The sequence below is a fragment of the Rattus rattus genome, chromosome 17, assembly GCF_011064425.1.
Source record: "Rattus rattus isolate New Zealand chromosome 17, Rrattus_CSIRO_v1, whole genome shotgun sequence".
Taxonomy (NCBI): Eukaryota; Metazoa; Chordata; class Mammalia; order Rodentia; family Muridae; genus Rattus; species Rattus rattus.
In genome coordinates this window covers 25,581,080-25,598,472 of record NC_046170.1, presented here as the reverse complement: position 1 = coordinate 25,598,472, position 17,393 = coordinate 25,581,080, and the positions used below count along the sequence as shown (strand labels likewise).

The following is a 17,393-nucleotide window of genomic DNA, read 5'->3' as shown; positions in this document are numbered from 1 at the left end:
TGGTCTAGCTTGGAGCGAGCTGGCTTGTCCCAGCAGCCCCTCCCTAGGCCCCTAAGCTCCAAAACCTACTCTCTTTAGGACTAGCTACTAGTTCTGCTCCTCGAGGTGTAGCCTCAACCTGCGGGGGGCGATAGCCGTGTCTCAGAGGGAGCTACTTACCCCAGAGTTGGTTGGAAGCTAATTACATTGAGACTCAAACACTCAACTAAGGTGGGCCATAGTTAGAGAGGTTAACCTCACGTGTACAGAGGTATTTTCAAAACAGAATCCTGAAGGTTTCTCTTTTTTCTAATTTCTAAGTTTACTTGTTTTGTTGCAACGGACAGGGCAACTATTTTTTTTCTTTTTTTACATTTTATTTGTGTTGAAGAGGGATGAGCCATGACGTGGATGTGGAGGAGAGAGGAAGCTTACTGGAGTCAGTTCTTCCACCATTGAGGCCTAGAAATCAGATTCTCAGGTTTAGAGGCAAATTACCCACTGAACCAACTCACCCTCCAATTTTAACTTTTATTGAAAGAAAACTAAATGGCTCAACGTAACTTTCCCCAAGTGGCCGTACTGTAAATAATCTTCCCAACCCTTCCCCTTTACTTTCAATATCCTTTCAGTTTCCTAGGTGACACAAATATTTCAAGTAACACCTCTCAGTTAGGCCTGTGCTGAGTAAATGGCTCTGCTACCAACCCAAAGAACCATGGTAAAGGAAAATGGCTGAACACCCCTAACTCTATCTTCCTGGCCAGAAAAATCTTTAATACTTTTGTATTTTACCCTTTTAGCCTCACTCCTGGGGATGACTGATAAAACTAGGCTAAACTTCCTGATTAAATCCCTCTCTATCCAGACCACTTTGCTTGGTTTTATTACCTAGTCACCTGTGGGTGACACATCTGGAGCCTCACCACCACCAAGAAAACAAAACATAGGCAAGTTGTGAGACAGGAGGAAGGATCCAGGGAATGCTGCTAAAGGGTTTTTAAATAAATAAATAAAACCAAAGGGACAGCTTTCAAAGAACGGGAGTTCAAGGATACACAGAGAGTGTGGCCCAGAAGGGGAAGCCCCTGCTCCAGGAAGCGTATTGACATGTTAAGAGTTTGGCTGGTGGCCTAGAAATGTACTGCTGTGCTTTCACCACCTGATTACAATCCAAAGCTAACCCGAAAAGGCCGATTAAGCGTCTCCCCATGGAGCACCTATACAATACATACTGCAGGTATATACATACACAATACAAGACCCATTTCCCAACTTGGAGCCAAAGGACAAGAAGGGAAGTAGACACTGGTGTTTTGGGTACACTTCAGCATGCAGTCATACGGCATGTTTCCAGGCAAGGTGATTGGTCCATAACGAACTCAAATGAGTTAAGTTTGCCAAAGCCAGAGCCTAAGTAGATAGAATTCGTGCATGTCCCAATAGTCACAGGAACAGATAATGTTAAAAGGCATCTACAGAGCTAGAAAGGTGGCTCAACAGTTAAAGAGTACATACTGCTCTTACAGAGAACCAAGCTTTGGCTCCCAGTACCCACAGATGACTGACAATTGCCAGTAACCCTAGCTCCAAGGGACCTAATAGCCTTCAGACTTTCTTCAGGTAGCTACAATCACTCACACACACCCACACTTCAAAGTAATAAAAATAAATTGCTTAAGTCATTCACATTAGGCAGTGGTGGTGCACATCTTTAATGCCCGCACTGGAGGCAGAGGCAGGCAGATTGAGTTTGAGGCCAGCCTAGGCTACAAATTAAGTTCCAGGACAGCAAGAGCTATACACAGAAACTCTGTCTGGAGCAACAAAAGTCATTCACATCTCCCCATTAGCTCTGAGCTGAATTACAATTATAGATAAAAATGCTATCTTACCTTTCCCATATCCAATCTAAAGACAGAGGCAGCCAAGACCAGTGTAGGGATGGATTACAAACCAATTCCTTAATGCTCTCTACTCATCTACATCTTTCGCAGTGAAGGTGTACTGAAATGAATGTATTCCTCACAAGAGTCCCTGGTGCCTGAAGGAGCCAAGGCTGACTCTAGTTCTGCACTTCACTGATTACATCCACATGTGTTCCAGGCCCTACCTGTCCCAAAAGGTGAAATGGTAAACAAACTTCAACTGTAGAAGAGAATTCAAGAACAAAATTAAGCCCAGCGTGGTGGTGCACACCTTCAATCTCAGTCAGAGATTTAATGGCAGTCAGAGACACGTAAATCTTTCAATCTGAGGCCAGCCTGGTCTACAAACTGAGTTCCAGGTTACCCCACCCCACCCCCAAAGGAAATTAAAACTATCAAGAATCTAGAACAAAACAATTCCCACTTACTTTTCAGTCACACCTTTTCATTTAAAAATTCTGGGGAAGGGATGGAAAGATGGCTCAGTTGGGAAAGTGCTTGCCTTGCAAGTGTACCCATAGAACCTATGTAATAAAAACAACAACGACAACAAAATAGGCTTGATGCCAACTTGTAATCCTAGCACTGGGGAGGCAGACACACGCAGATTCCCTGAGGCTCACTGTTGGCCAAATAGCCTATCTCTGGGTGAGATCCAAGCAAGTGAGAAGACACCTCCAACCTCCTCTCTTTTTCAGAACTCTGGGCTGAACCTAGGGCTTTGTGCTTGCTAGGCAAGTGCTCTACCACTGAGCTAGTCACCAACCCCAAGAAGACCCTCTCCCCCCAACCCCAAAAAGGCTGTATAGCACCTCTGGCAGGCAACCCCATACTACACACATTTATGTATGTATACATACACAACAATCTGACGAAATAATCATGAACAAACCAAGACCTTTTGTGCAGCTTCCAAACTCTTTGGAGTGACCTGAACAAGGAACTTTATGAAGATCTATGTGCTTTATGGAGAAACCGGGCCATTGTTTTAAAGCTTCTCTACTTTCTGGGCTAGCCTGTTCTTTCAAACAGGCCAAGACCTATACTCCCATATTTCAAGGACACTTAGCTTTAATAAAAATAAAATGTCGAAACCCAAATAAAAACCTTACTTTCTTGTTTAATTTGTTTTGCCAAACACAGTGAAAACTTCAGTCTAATTGTACAGAAAATAGAATTTGTAACCAGTAGCAAACATAACGAGATAAACCTAAGTCCCTGGTCAGCTGGATCTCCATCAGCAAGTCACCCAGAGTCCTCTGATAAATGACCTTCTGGGTAGAGAGGTCCTAACAGGCAGAGGCGCAGATCAACTAGTCTCCATCAGAATCACAGGCTGCACCTGAAACGGGTAGCATGAAAAGGAGAAATGATGTTACTGAGATCTCTTATTACTACACACAGCAAAGCTGTCTTCGATTGCTGGCCAACCTTAAGATGTGAGCTTTCTCAAACCCACAGTCCCTAAGAGTCCCATTTGCACCCCTCGAGGGTAAGTTTCAAGTTCAATGGTTCTGAAGCCTTTGTATAACCAGAATCTGCAACATAAATTGGGGAGTGAGAGACAAAGTCATAACTGCTGGTGTCACCAGATTCTGAAGTCCCCAACTCCTACTTCAGGAGGAAACGAAAGAGGATGCCAACTGACCAGCTGAAGTCCCACTGTCCTAAACCTCAGCACTGTCAACCAGAATATTGGGTAGTTCAACATCTGCCTGAGGATTCCTTGGGCTGGAAGGAGTCACGAATTCTGCAGGTTTCTGGGAGGAACCATTCACATTCCGTGCTTCTTACGGATGACAGCCATGGCAAGCAGGCGATCCTTCTCTCGAAGTTCTTCACGGAGCTTGGCCTCGGTAAGACGCAGATGGCGGATGCTACCCTTCATCTCTTTCATCTTCACTTCCATCAGGGCCAAGATGTCCCGCTGCTCATTCAGCTTGCGCAGGAGCTCCTCCTCTGTGGTACCAGACGACAAAGAGTATGAGTGGTCGGAGCCAGTATCAGGGAAGCCCTCTTCCCCTACTACCACCAGCTGAGGGCCCAGAGTGCACTCAGCGGCCTCCAGCCCAGCTGTAGCAGCCTCTAGCTCTGATGCGGCGGCAGCGGCGGCTGCCCCTTCAGCAGCTGCAAACTCTACTTGCACTGTAAGGTCGATGGGCTTCACATCATCTCCCGAGGAAGTAGTGGGCGCTGGAACCACGGTTCCAGGAGCCTGGCTGCTGTCTACGGCGGCCTGAAGAGTAAGAAGCACGGCCGCAGAGGCAGACACCAGATTCGGCTGCAACTGGGCAGTTTGGGCAGTGGAGGAGGACGGAGACTGCTGCTGCTGCTGTTGCTGCTGTTGCTGCTGCTGCTGCTGCTGTTGTTGTTGCTGCTGCTGCTGCTGCCTACGGCGGGCTGCCGCAGCTCCCGCAGGTCTCCGAGCTACTTTGCGCTCATTGACGCCACGCAGCGGGAAAATGGTGGGAACGCGCACCGTGTAGGTCTTGCGGCCGCCCTGGAAGTGAACGCTGCAGAGACGGTGGCCCGTGGTGGGCTGGAAGGTGGAGAAGCACCCACTGACGCCAGCACGGGACACGTTCTTGAGCCAGAGGCGCCGCAGTTCAGCGTCCTTGGGAAACGTGTAGAAGTGCAGCGCCTTGTCTCGGTGTGAGTTGTTGTAGCAGCCCGGTACGCAGCACGTAAAGCCAGGCATGGCTGCGACGCGCGGCCCGGCCCACCGGCCTCTTGAGCTCTTCGACGGCCGGGTCTGGCCCCCACCTCAGCTCCTCGACGGGCGGTGCCGCGCGAGGCTCTTAGAGGTCTCTCACTATTGCCGCCCGGCGCAGTCCTCCGGAGCGGAGGCCCCGTGCCCAGAATATGCTTGCGGACCGCCCGCGCCGCGCTACCCACCCGGCAGCCCGCCTGCGCTTCGGAGTCGGCCCGGGGGACGCCGCGAAGGACCGCCTGGAAAGGAGGACTACGCCCCCCACAATGCACCGCGCCAGAAGCAGCTCACTTCCGGGATAGGGCGGGCTTATTCCGGCTGCTTTCCCGGGCACCGCGATATCCTGTTCAGAGTCGATTATTTTCCAGATAAAGCTCGTCCAAGGCGAAGGGGGGAAGTGTATTCGAATGGAACGTTGTCGCACGGACTACCCCTCACAAGGACCCGGAATCCTGATGGTACGGGGCGCGTGCCTCGTGAGCGCAAGCGCTTTGTGTCTAAGCACACAAAGACTACAAGTTCCATGCTGCATCAGAAGAACGTTTTGGTGCGGCCGCGGACTGCAGCGCCGCCTAAAGGAGAGGTGGAGTTCCTGCAGGCCAGGATTTGAATGAGGTTCTATAGCTTGCTCTAAAAATCCCCCCAACCTCCACTACCTTGGAGTGGAGTGCATTCATTAGCCTGGAGGAAGCCCAAGTCAGCCCAGAAGAACTTCTGGAGTCACTTTCTTATATTGGGAGCAGTCTCCCGACTCTCAACTACCTCTAACTTGGACTCACTGACCTAAACCAGGTCCCTACTAGCTGCTTACTATGTGCCAAACAGTGAAGGGGAAAACACGTTCAAGGTAATTTTGAGCAGTCAGGTCCTCCCCAGCGCTCTCTCTCCTGGAGACTAATTAGAGTGTCTTATGGATAAAGGATGAGTAAGCGCCAATAGATGTCTAATCAATAAAGGCCACAAAGGAATCAGCTGGACAAAGAAGACAATGACGAAGGGAGGCATGAGTAGATAGGCCAATAAGAAACTTGGAAGTGGACAGATACCTGCCGCCTCGCCTGGGAAACCTAAGTTGCTAGAGCTAGAAGTGACTTGATGGCACTTCAGAACCATCGGGCTGTTTCATGGAACTTCCACTGAAGCGGTACGGAAATGGAGACTGAAATGAAGACTCCAGCTGTGTTGATTGGATTTGAAGCGTCTTTGGCCTTCCTTTAAAAAAGCAATCCATAGGGGTTGGGGATTTAGCTCAGTGGTAGAGCGCTTGCCTAGCAAGCAAAAGGTCCTGGGTTCGGTCCCCAGCTCCGAAAAAAAAAAAAAAAAAAAAAAAGCAATCCATAGTTTCTGGTTCCTGGCCTAAGCTTGATTCTATACGTTTGTCCTCCTCCCAGACTCCTTCAGATTTTGAATAAGGAACCCAGCTGTGTCTATTGTCTGACATCTGAATAGAATGAACCGTGGGTATGGTACCCAGCTAGAGGAAAACACATTTGCTAATCAGTGCTTCTGGACACTATAAGATCAGGCCAGACTGGGCTTCAAAAGTCCCAGTCTCAAATAAATGTGATTTTATATATATTAAAAAAAAGGAAAGAAAGAAACTTGGAAGTGAGTAGTATTGTGCTTGGCCTCCCAACCCCCCTAGGTTGGGGGACTGTTGGGCGCTGCAACAGGAAGGATATAAGCTTGCCATTTAAGTGCCTGAAAAGGGCAGCCAGAATAAAGCCCTGAAAGATTACAAACTAAACATTGATAGAGAATTTGGAATTTCACTCAGGAGGAAACCAGAAAGTTAAGTGAAAAAAAAATTGCATTATAACAAGACAGTACTATAGTTCTTGGAGTAAACATTTTAAATAAACAAGACAGTAGTTGGTTTTCCTCCCAGGAACAGTCTTTGTGGGCAGTACAAGCCTGATGTGCTGACCTGCAGTCCTGGTTAGTTGAGGACAGCCTGGGCTACAAAGTGAATTCAAAGCCAGTCTGGGCAACTTAGTGAGACCCTCTCTGGGAATAAAATGGGGCTAAGAGAGTTAAATGAGAAGAGAGTTAAGCACTTGCCTACCACGAAGGGGGCCCTCAGAAACAAAAACAAGACAGAAGCTTGCAATACTACCATTGCATTTCTAGTAAAGCCAATGAGATCTTGGTTATTTGTGTGGGCTTTGCTTGCTTGTAAGTAAAAGAAAAATCCCATTTTCCTGGTCTAAGCAACTGGGTTCACAGCCTCATATCCAGAATGTATTCCCCGTGATGTACACAGTACAATGAAAGATGTGTGTTCACTTGAGTGACTCACTTATGTAATAGTACAAACAGCCTTCTTTTCTTTCCTTTCCTTTTCTTTTTTTGGTTTCTCTGTGTAGCTCAAGATGCCCTGGAACTTGCTCTGTAGACCAGGCTGGTATTAAACTCACATAGATCTGATTTCGTCTGCCAGCCAAGTGATGGGACTAAAGGTCCCACCTCCTTCAATAGGTCACAGTTTTAATTCCAGTATTCAGGAGGCAGAGACAGGCCAATCTCTGAAAGTTCAAGACTAGCCTGGACTACACAGGGAGTTCTAGGATGGCCAGATCTACATAGAAACCCTGTCTCAAAACGAAACCAATGTATAAATATTGTATACTGTTTTTCACATTTGTTTGTTTAGTTAACATTAACGTAATGGGAGATAAATACAATGACATGTGTGTGTGTGTGTGTGTGTGTGTGTGTGTGTGTGTGTGATTATATGTTCTGTGTGTGAGTCAGGAGTGATGTTTGCATTTGTGGATGTTCATATATGTGCCAGTGAATGTGGAGGCCAGAGGTCAAGTTCTGGGTATCATTCATTCCTCAGGAGCCCTTCGACTTTTCTTTTTCAGGCTGGCCCGCCAGTTAGCTGGAGGGATGCACCTGTCTCTACCTACCCACAGCACTGGAATTATAGGTGTGGGACACCATGCCTGTCTTCTTACTTGAGTAAGGAAAGATCACATTGGTTCAAATCCACAGAGCATTAAAGAAGATGCTCAATTAAACCCTACCTTCAGTACATAAAATAATCTTTAACATACACTCATGGACATTCAAATAATATCTAGTAAGTTGAAATTATTGCTCTGGGGCTGGAGAGATGGCTCAGTGGTTGAGAACACTGACTGCTCTTCCAGAGGTCCTGAGTTCAATTCCCAGCAACATGGTGGCTCACAACCATCTGTAATGAGCTCTGATGCCCTCTTCTGGTGTGTCTGAGGACAGCAACAGTGTACCTATATACAATAAATAAATCTTTTTTAGAAAAAGAAAGAAAGGGAAGTACTGCTCTGTAGTATAATAGGAAAGGGACTGTGGTTATCGTCAGCACCAGAAGCAGAGACATCCATGCAGTAGATGATTTCTCCTCCCCAGCACCACATTATGCATCCTCTCACCATCTCTAGGGAAGAAGGCAAGAATCATATCGTGTGTCTCTGCTTCTAATCTCGTGTCCTCTACATCTGTTCTCCTTATGGCTGCGAAAGAAAATCTAACAAGTCAGAAGTCACTCAAGGGGCTTCCTATTGTATTTAGAATGCTTTCTAAATTCCTTCCTGGAGCCTCCAAGAACCCACACATATAGCCTGGCCCTTGTCAAACTTTTACATTCCTCTCTACTACCCTCTCTTCACCCAGTGTTTTTATTGTTTTGAAAACAACCTTGGAGCAAGACAGATGCCTCAGAGTTAAAACCACTGACTGTTCTTCCAGAAGTCCTGAGTTCAAGTCCCAGCAACCACATGGGGGCTCACAATCATCTGTAATGGGATCTGATGCCCTCTTCTGGTGTGCATGAAGATAGTGAAAAAAAAATATATATGGTATATATGTGTGTATATGTATATGTATATCTTTAAAACAAACAAACAGACAAACTTTGGAGGTGAGAGGGCTCAGTAGGTCTTTTTTTTTTTCTTTTTTCTTTTTTTTTTTCTTTTTTTTTTTTTATTTTGTCTATTATTGTTTTTTTTGGCCGGGGGGTTTTTTTTTTTTTTTTAAAATAAATGTTATTTATTTATTTTATGTACAGCATTCTGTCTGCATATGTGACTGCAGGCCAGAAGAGGGCACCAGATCTCATTACAGATGGTTGTGAGCCACCATGTGGTTGCTGGGAATTGAACTCATGACCTCTGGAAGAGCAGTCAGTGCTCTTACCGCTGAGCCATCTCTCCAGCCCTTTTTTTTCATTATTTTCATTTTTTTTTTTGGTTTTTTTTTTTTCGAGCTGGGGACCGAACCCAGGGCCTTGCGCTTCCTAGGCAAGCGCTCTACCACTGAGCTAAATCCCCAACCCCTTCAGTAGGTCTTATTATTTGCCACCAAGCCTGTTAAAACCTGAATTCAATCTCTGGGATCCACATGGTGGAAGGAGTCCTCTGGTTTCTACTTGTGCACTGTAACATGGACATAACTACACATGTATAAAATAAAGAAAAGTTAAAAATAGCAGAAAGTAGCTGGGTGGTGGGTGAATGCCTTTAATCCTAGTACTCAGGAAGCAGAGGTAGGCAGATAGGTCTCTTGAGTTTGAGGCTGGCTGGTCTACAAAGTAATTTCCAGGACAGCCACAGGACTATACAGAGAAGCCCTGTCTCAAAAAAAAAAACAAAACAAAACAAAAAAAAAAAAAAAAAGAAAAGCAGAAAGTAGTCATTCATGCCCACATTCTCAGCTCTGAAAAGGCAAATAAAGAAGCATGAGTTTGTACAAGTTCAAAGCCTGCCTGGTGTATATGGTAAATGCCAGGCCAGCCAGGCTGTGTAGCTGATCTCAAACAGAGGGATATAGTAAATATGAAGTTTGTTTGCTTAAGTGTTTGTTTGAGGTAGTGTCTGACTTTGTACCCTGGCTGGTCTGGAACTCACTATGTGGACCAGGCTGTCCTCAGGTGGCAGAGTGCTGGGATTAATGACATACATCACCCTTCCTGGCTAAAATAAATCTCAAATTCAATTTAGGTAATTGCTAGTGGCCATGAAATTTTATCCACAAAGACCTAGTAAATTTAGATAGCAAGAGATCGGATCTAACTGGTGAGTAATTCAGTTGGTAGAGTGAGTTCAGTTGCTCGTGGAGCATGCAGGAAGCTCTAGGATTGATTGCTAGTGCTGCAGAAATGGTGCCTGGTGTTACAACGCCTTTGGAAGCTAGAGAATCAGAAGTTCAAGATCATCATCAGCTGCACAGTTAAGTCTGGACGTCATAAAACCTGTCTCAAAAAACAAAAACAAAAACAAAAAAAACCCAACAACCCAAGACCTCTAAAGAAAATAATAATTTAAACTGGGTGTGATAGAAAACAACTGTACTCTCGATCTCTCCTGCTCTTGCTCTTTACCCTCCCCTCTTCTCCCCTCCCCCCCTCTCTCCACGTGCTCATAGCCAGCCTCTACTCCTCTACACTTTCTCTGTCTCTACTCCGTCAACTCCCCTTCCCATGCCCCAAATAAACTCTACTCTATAATAAAAAAAAAAAAGGAAGAAAGAAAAATAAAAAAGAAAGAAAGAAAAGAAAACACTGTAATCCAAGCAAACAGAAGTAGAAGCAGGTTTAGGAGTTCAAGGTCATCTTAGACTGTGTAGGGATTTTGAGGTCAGCTTGGGCTACCTACGATGCTGTTTCAAAAACAAAAAGTACCCGCGCTTGTGAGTGTGAGTGTGCTTGCGGGTGGGATTATCAAAATGTAGCCATGGCCTACATTTGCAACGGGAGGATTCATGTGATGAAGGCAAGAGGGATGCCTAGAAGAGTTTGACCCTACATGAATGCCTGGTGTCTGAAGAGACCAGAGAGCGTCAGATGCCCTGGCACTGGTGTTTCTGACAGTTGTGAGCTTCGCATAAGGGTTCAGGTCCAATGCAGGAGCAGCAAGTAGGCCTTACAGCTGAGCCATGTTCTAGTCCTCTGGTTCTTCAAGATTATTATTATTATTTTTTTCTTTTTTTCGGAGCTGGGGACCGAACCCAGGGCCTTGCGCTTGCTAAGCAAGCGCTCTACCACTGAGCTAAATCCCCAACCCCCTTTAAGATTATTATAACCCTTAGCTTTTTTTTTTTTTTTTTTTTTTTTTTTTTAATGAAGAAACCATCTGGTCTGAACTGGCTCCATGCTTTTCCCCAGGGTTAACGTGAGACCGCCTCCAAAATCAATTTATAATCATGTCAGACCCGGCTCCCCAGCTGTTGGACTACAGTTCCCGTGGGGCCATGTGGTAGCATCGCGAGACTTCACTCAAAAGAGGCGGCGGGAATGCGGTGCTTGCTGCAGCTAGAACAGTTAGGAGGAGTGGGATCCTGAACATGGCGGATCTCAGTAGTCCGGACGGCGACCCGACCATACGTACGCTCTTGCGGCGCGTGTTGGATACAGCGGATTCGCACACTCCGAGACGACGCCAGAGCACTCAGACTAAGTATGTGAGAGAGTTATCCGAGCAACTAGAATGAATGGGGAGTGTTTGCGTTTGAAAAGTAGAACTGGGGGTTGGGGATTTAGCTCAGTGGTAGAGCACTTTCCTAGCAAGCGCAAGGCCCTGGGTTCGGTCCCCAGCCCCGAAAAAAAGAAAAAAAAAAAGAAAAGTAGAACTGAGTCTCAGAGTAAAGTCTGAGATGCTGAGATCTGACTCTGTTCCTAATCAAATTAGTCTCAGCTATGCTGTATGCTCCAGGGTGAGTGCTCCCAGGTGAGACCAGAGTCTCACAACATTGCTGGATCTCTAGAAGCAGAGGGTAAGGCTCTGTTTTAAACGCTGTTTCACTCAACCCAGACTAGGGTTGTACTTCCAGATGATTTCACCTTTCCCAACACATACAGCCCTACTCTCTGAGGCTCCCATGGGAGGTCGGGAGGCAGGTACTGGAAAGATGCTTTCCTAGACAGCAGGGCTTTGCCCTGACTTTGAGCGTCTTGGCTTGTGAACAGGAGGTACCGAAGTTGTTATCTACCAGTCTGGAAGAATGCCATCCTCAAGTGGAAACTTGTTCATGATAAGGTGGTTTTTGTTTTTGTTTTTCTCTCCAAAGTGCTTGCTAGTGATTAATCCTAGGGTCTTATGCCTGCTAATTATGCACCACCCGACCACCGAGTGTCATCTCCTACCTTTTTGGTATTTGAGATAGGGTCGTACAAAGTTGCCTTGGCTTGGCTTGAAACTAGCCCAAACAGGCTTTGAAGACACCATCCTCCTTCCATAACCTCCCTCGTAGTTTAGGGATTAGAGGGTTGGTAACGCCAGACCCTTATTCACTCAAGATGTGGCATTATTTATTTACTACCAGTTTGTGAGACAGTGTGTAGGTCAAAGGACAACATTCAGAGTCCGTTCTTGCCTTCCAATGTGTGGATACTGGTCATTAAATTCAGGGTACCAGGCTTGGAGGCAGTGCCTTTAACCATTAGGCCATCCAGCCAGTCCCTCCTGCTATGTTTTAGACCTACGAGTAATGAGGTGTAAGCTGTGCTTGAGGAACACTGACAGAGTTCTGAGACACTGGACTGGTGAAATTGTGCTGGGGTGACCCATGGGGAACTTAATGTGACACTGACAACTCGAAAGGTTAAAAATAACTTAAATTTCCTACTTGGATTGTTACTCTAATGCCCGGAATGGGATACTCTTCCAATTTGTAGCCTATGTGACTAACCTCTACTCAACTAGACCTCCCTCTGTGAGGCTTTCCCTCACCCCCTGCTAGGTCAGTCATAGTCCTCTGTACCTCAGGGCTACCCTTCCTCCTCTTTCTTGCTGGGGACTATGAAAGGTACAAGTGGTTTCTAGTATTCTGCCTCTGAAGGAGAAGAACGCTTTTTTTTTTTTTTCTTTTTTTCGGAGCTGGGGACCGAACCCAGGGCCTTGCGCTTGCTAAGCAAGTGCTCTACCACTGAGCTAAATCCCCAACCCCGAGAAGAACTCTTAAACCACAACCCCTTGTGAAGGCCAATGTCTGCACCTCCAGCTCCTCCCACTTCTGGCAGAATTCTCAGAGCGGGTGTTTTGGTTTTTTTTTACACAGTGCACAAAGAAGAAGGTCTCAAACGCCATACTCTAAGAGGCAGGGTAGCCAGAGAAAGACAAGTACCAGAAAGCATTCGCATGGAACTGGGGTAAGTGTCCAGCCTACTCCGTGATTGACTTGTTAGAACCCTAAAGTCTAGCAGGTTAAAGACTATTTTTGTTTTGAAGCCTAACTTGAGGGGCTCTCAAGCCAAAAAAGAGACTAGTGGTGCTTGTACCCATAGTCTGTTGGTAGATCGGCTCGAGTTCAAGGTCATGGGCACCTGGAGGAACAGACACCCCGGACTCTGCTGCAGAATATCTTGCTAACTGGTAAGTGGGTATCAGCCTGCCAGTTAAAGTTAGGTGCTAGTCCAACAGTCAAACCTATGATTCCTTTCTTTGTCAGCCCCACCCTTTCCTTGCTATTTCTATAGCCCCAGAATCTTCCACTGTGATGCCAAACCCAGTGGTGAAGCCAGCACAAGTACCAGAAGTGGCCAGGCCCTCCAGACGGGGAAGCAGTCGGGGAAGGTACAGAGTGAATTTCCTTCATAGTCTGAGCCACTTCTTGGGGTCCCCAGAAACTAAAATTGGGCTTTCTGACATGTCTGAGATAAACATCATTCTTTTAGCCTGGAGTTACAACTTCCTGAGCTGGACCCCCCCTCAACCCTGGCTCCAGGTCTAAAAGCCCCTGGCAAAAGGAAGCAAAAGCTGAGACTGTCTGTATTTCAGCAGGAAGTGAACCAACAGTTGCCTCTCTCCCAAGGTGAGACCTAGGACTCACCTGAGCTGGTTTCTCTTCTCTCCTCTTGGGAGTAGAAAAGACCTGAGAGAGCTTTCTTGGGCTTGAGTAACTCACTGTGGATTCTTCTTCTATTTTGATGGACCCTGATAGAGCAACGTGGGGCTGCTGATGGTTCGTCCCTGGCCAGGTACTGTTCCCTGTCCTGGGGTTTATACAATCTGGTGGCCATATTCTAAGAGATGAGCCCCTTAGGGGAAGCTGTGTCTCAGGCCTTTCCTGGTATCTGCTTCCATCTTAACAGCTCCTTCAACCTCAGCTTTGTCCCATCTGTCCAGCCCCAGACAGTGGACAGACCTGGTCTGGCTCGCAGGCGTCCGGTACGCCGACCTGTGAATATCGGTGCTTTTTTGCAGAATCTGGAAAATAAATCCTTAACCTCTGCTCTTCCAGGTAAGGTTGGAATTTCCTCTTTTAGCTTTAGGGAGAAGCTACTACTCTATGATAGACAGGAGGCTCTACTAACTCAGGGCTGCTCCACTTGTGATGAGGTCAGGGATACTATATTGAGCCTGGCCAGGCATGTAGAAATTTCTGTTTTCCTTACAAAGTATTTACCTGGTACTTTGGTGTATTAGTCAAAGTTCTCTAGAGGAACAGAAACTAGAGTGTGTGAGTGTAGGGGGAAGGATTTATTAGAATGGCTTATAGGCTGTGGTCCAGATAGCCAGCAATTGCTGTCTACCCATGCAGTATCCAAGAATCCAGTCATTTCTTAAGTCCTCAGCTGGTCTTTAGTATATGCTGGAATCTCAAATAAGTAGGTTCTGTTGACAGTGAGGGTATAAGCTTGCTACTGAGAGCAAGAGCAAACAGGCAAAGAGAAAGCAGCCTTCTTCCATGACCTTTATATAGGCTGCCAACAGGAGTTGTGGCCCAGATTAAAGGTGGATTTTCCCACCTCAGAGAAGTGGGAAACATCAAATGATTTAAGGAAAAATCCCTAACAGGTGTGCCCAGTCATTTGGATTTTAGTTCATTCCAGATATAGTTAAGGTAACAACCAAAAATAGTCATCATAGCCAGCGCTTGCAAATTCCAGGCCAGTCTGCTCTGCAGAGCGAGCTCCAGAACCATCAAGGCTACATAGAGAAACCCTATCTCAAAAAAAAAAAAAAAAAAAAAAAAAGAGGAAAAAGAATGGCCATCAGGGTGAGTCTAGTCTTAGTCTCTGTGGCTTTTATTACTTTATATTCTTGAACTACAGGGCTGAGGGTGGAAGAAAATGGCGTCCTACAGTGCCTGTTAAAAGACGGCTGGGGAAATAATGACCAGTTAGCACTAAGATTAGGTCCTATCATATAGAAGAAAATTTGCCAGGGCCAGGGAGAGTGTAAAGGGCAATCACTTAACTAGGGCTCCATGAGCCTGATTCCAGAGAACAAGTTCATGTTTGAGGAAAGTGCTGAGCAGAGGATATAAACGGTCTTGGGGGCTATGAGCAAGTTGTACAGGCTGGGGGTGTCAGAGGAAGGCCAGGAAGGGTGGCCTAGCAAGGAGGGCAAGGGAAGGTAGAAGCCTTAGAAGGGACTTTGTCTCCTTCTGGACGTTCCTTAGGTTTCGCTGCCTCTACCTTTTAGTCCCAGGTTTTAACAGGTAGGCCTAGGATATAGAATTTCTCTGGCTCTTGATCTCCAGGTGACAGGCATAGAACGCCTGTTGCTGCTCTGCCAACAGATGTAGTGTTCGAAGACACACAGCCTTTCTCACAGCCCTTAGCTGGCTGTTCCCTTAGTGTGCATCACTCTCTGCCCAACCCTTCTCAAACTGAGGTTGAAGATGCTGAAAGAGTTGTGGGCCCCAGGACACCAAGCACTGGGACTAGGCCGCAGAGCCAAAGTGAGTATAAGGGGCAGCTGACTTAGCCTGGGCAAGAGATTTCCCTCCTCCAGTACTTGTGTGTACCCAGAAGCCCCTGCTCAGGGCTCCCTCCTTTTCTGAAGAGCAGAGTTCGGGTGGGGCCAGGAGAGTCTGAGTCAGTGCTATGGTGCTGTTTGTCCTCCCCTCAGTGAGCAGAGCTGGCTTTGGTGCCTCTCCTTTGCCCTTCTCAGAGCCACAGCCTCAGTCTCTAGAACTAAGAGAAGCAGTGGGATCCAAGGAGGCTGAAGAGCCCAAGGATTTAGAAGGATCTTCAGGGGATGAGGAAACTTCTGGCATGCCAGGTAAGAGGCCTAGTGTAGGTATCCGTAGATGAGTGTTCCTAGCTAGTTTTTTTTTTTTTTTTTTTTTTTTTTTTCGAGCTGGGGACCGAACCCAGGGCCTTGCGTTGGCTAGGCAAGCGCTCTACCACTGAGCTAAATCCCCAACCCCCCTAGCTAGCTTCTTAGGTCCTATCATACAGAAGAAAATTTGCCGGGGCTGGGGAGCATGTAAAGGGCAATCACTTAACTAGAGCTCCATGAGGCCCTTAGCAATTAGGAGAGTAGACCTTTACAGCTGTGTAAAATGGCCAAGCCTGAACCCCTTGTGCCACAACTCTTTCTCTACAGCAAGTCGAGAATTATCCTCCAGCACCCAGGACTTACTCCTAGCCAAAGAGCCACATCAATTATTTGAGCCACCCCCATCACCTGGAGTTGCAGCGTAAGAAACCCTGGTTGTTGGGAAGAGTGTGTCCTGAATTGGCATTGTGCACTTTAATTCCTCATCGATATGCAGATGACTGCCAAGCACAGCAGCTCAAGCCTGGTAGTTAGAGTCTGCCTGTCAGTCATCCTGGTGCCTGTGCCTACATGTTTACATGAACTTCGGTGAGGGAGAAGCTCCTAGGTCAGCATGTAACCCTAGGCGGCTTCCTAGAGGTCATTGGGCTTGGGACAGGCAGTAATGGATTCCTGAGGGGGGAAGAGAGACTGTCCAATTTGAGATCTGAGGTTTAATAAATTTGAGCAGGTACCAACATAAATGTTGAGGCTTGACTAGGATATTGGGTCTAGACTGAAGGATCAGGGTCACAGGGAAGGAACAGGCTGTGTTAGCCTCTCTCCTCCTCCTCCTCCTCCTCTTTCTCTTCCTCCTCTTCTTCCTTTTTTTTTTTTTTTTTTTTTTTTTTTTTTTGAGACAGGGTTTCTCTGTATACTCCTAGCTATCCTGAAACTCAATCAATAGAGGCTGGCCTTGAATTCAGATTCTTCTGCCCTGATTCCCCAGTGCTGGGCTTGAAGGTGTTGTACCCCCCTCTCCCTGAACCTCTCCATCTCCCCCCACTCCCTGTTGGATTCCTTGTTCAAGTTAATTTGCAGCAGTCCCAGTGTCAGCAGAGCCAGCAGGAGCTGTTCCATCAGCTGTCTGCTCCTGTCCTCAGCTTATCTTCAGAGTCTGTGCCAGCCATGCTTCCAGCCAGGACCCGCACTGCACAGCCCAGGCACCACCAAGACCCCTGCAAGGCTGGACTGAGCCACTATGTGAAGCTCTTCAGCTTCCATACCAAGATGCCTGTGGAGAAAGCGGCTCTTGAGATGGTAGAGAAGTGGTGAGTCTAGCACGTGAGTGGGTGGAGGTGCCATTTCACAGACAGACTCTTCAGTTTGTTCTATTGCAACCTTCTTGGCAGCCTGGACGAGTATTTCCAGCGCCTTTGCAATGATCTGGAGGTATTTGCTGCTCATGCCGGCCGTAAGACTGTGAAGCCAAAGGACTTAGAGCTGCTGATGCGACGGTAAGTGCACATAAAAGGAAGGCTGAGTATGAGGGGGCTGGTGCTAATTCTGTTTGATCCTCTTTTCCTCTCATACAGGCAGGGACTAGTCACTGATCAAGTCTCGCTGCATGTGCTTGTGGAGCGGTACCTGCCCTTGGAGTACCGGCAACAACTTATCCCCTGTGCATTCAGAGGCAATTCTGTCTTTCCTGCACAGTAGGACCAGGCCTTAGCTGGCACCTACTCTCCCTACCTTGGGCATCTAAACAAGGTTCCTCATCTCCTAGCACCAATAAACTCTCACAAATGA

General features: G+C 46.8%; 2 protein-coding genes across 2 annotated transcripts; one reads left to right on the top strand and one right to left on the bottom strand.

Annotated features, from left to right (window-relative positions):
- Positions 1-3,007: 3,007 nt before the first annotated feature.
- Positions 3,008-4,898, bottom strand: Thap11 (THAP domain containing 11). The gene has a single exon (XM_032887906.1). It carries the CDS (start codon positions 4,603-4,605, stop codon positions 3,682-3,684), a length of 924 nt encoding a protein of 307 aa, XP_032743797.1. The 5' UTR covers positions 4,606-4,898; the 3' UTR covers positions 3,008-3,681.
- Positions 4,899-10,892: 5,994 nt separating this feature from the next.
- Positions 10,893-17,393, top strand: Cenpt (centromere protein T). The gene is made up of 13 exons (XM_032888014.1): positions 10,893-11,054; positions 12,655-12,745; positions 12,881-12,968; positions 13,073-13,169; positions 13,271-13,407; positions 13,537-13,573; positions 13,688-13,836; positions 15,082-15,282; positions 15,453-15,605; positions 15,933-16,026; positions 16,748-16,915; positions 16,997-17,101; positions 17,180-17,393. The coding sequence occupies exons 1-13, from the start codon at positions 10,942-10,944 to the stop codon at positions 17,301-17,303; spliced, it is 1,557 nt and encodes a 518-aa protein (XP_032743905.1). The 5' UTR covers positions 10,893-10,941; the 3' UTR covers positions 17,304-17,393.

Excerpts from the sequence above, each read along its gene's own strand:
- Thap11 (XM_032887906.1), bottom strand. The coding sequence starts at position 4,605 with ATGCCTGGCTTTACGTGCTGCGTACCGGGCTGCTACAACAACTCACAC.
- Cenpt (XM_032888014.1), top strand. The coding sequence starts at position 10,942 with ATGGCGGATCTCAGTAGTCCGGACGGCGACCCGACCATACGTACGCTC. Across the intron at positions 15,283-15,452 it reads GACTAGGCCGCAGAGCCAAA|TGAGCAGAGCTGGCTTTGGT; the intron begins GTGAGTATAAGG and ends TCCTCCCCTCAG. Across the intron at positions 15,606-15,932 it reads GGAAACTTCTGGCATGCCAG|CAAGTCGAGAATTATCCTCC; the intron begins GTAAGAGGCCTA and ends CTTTCTCTACAG.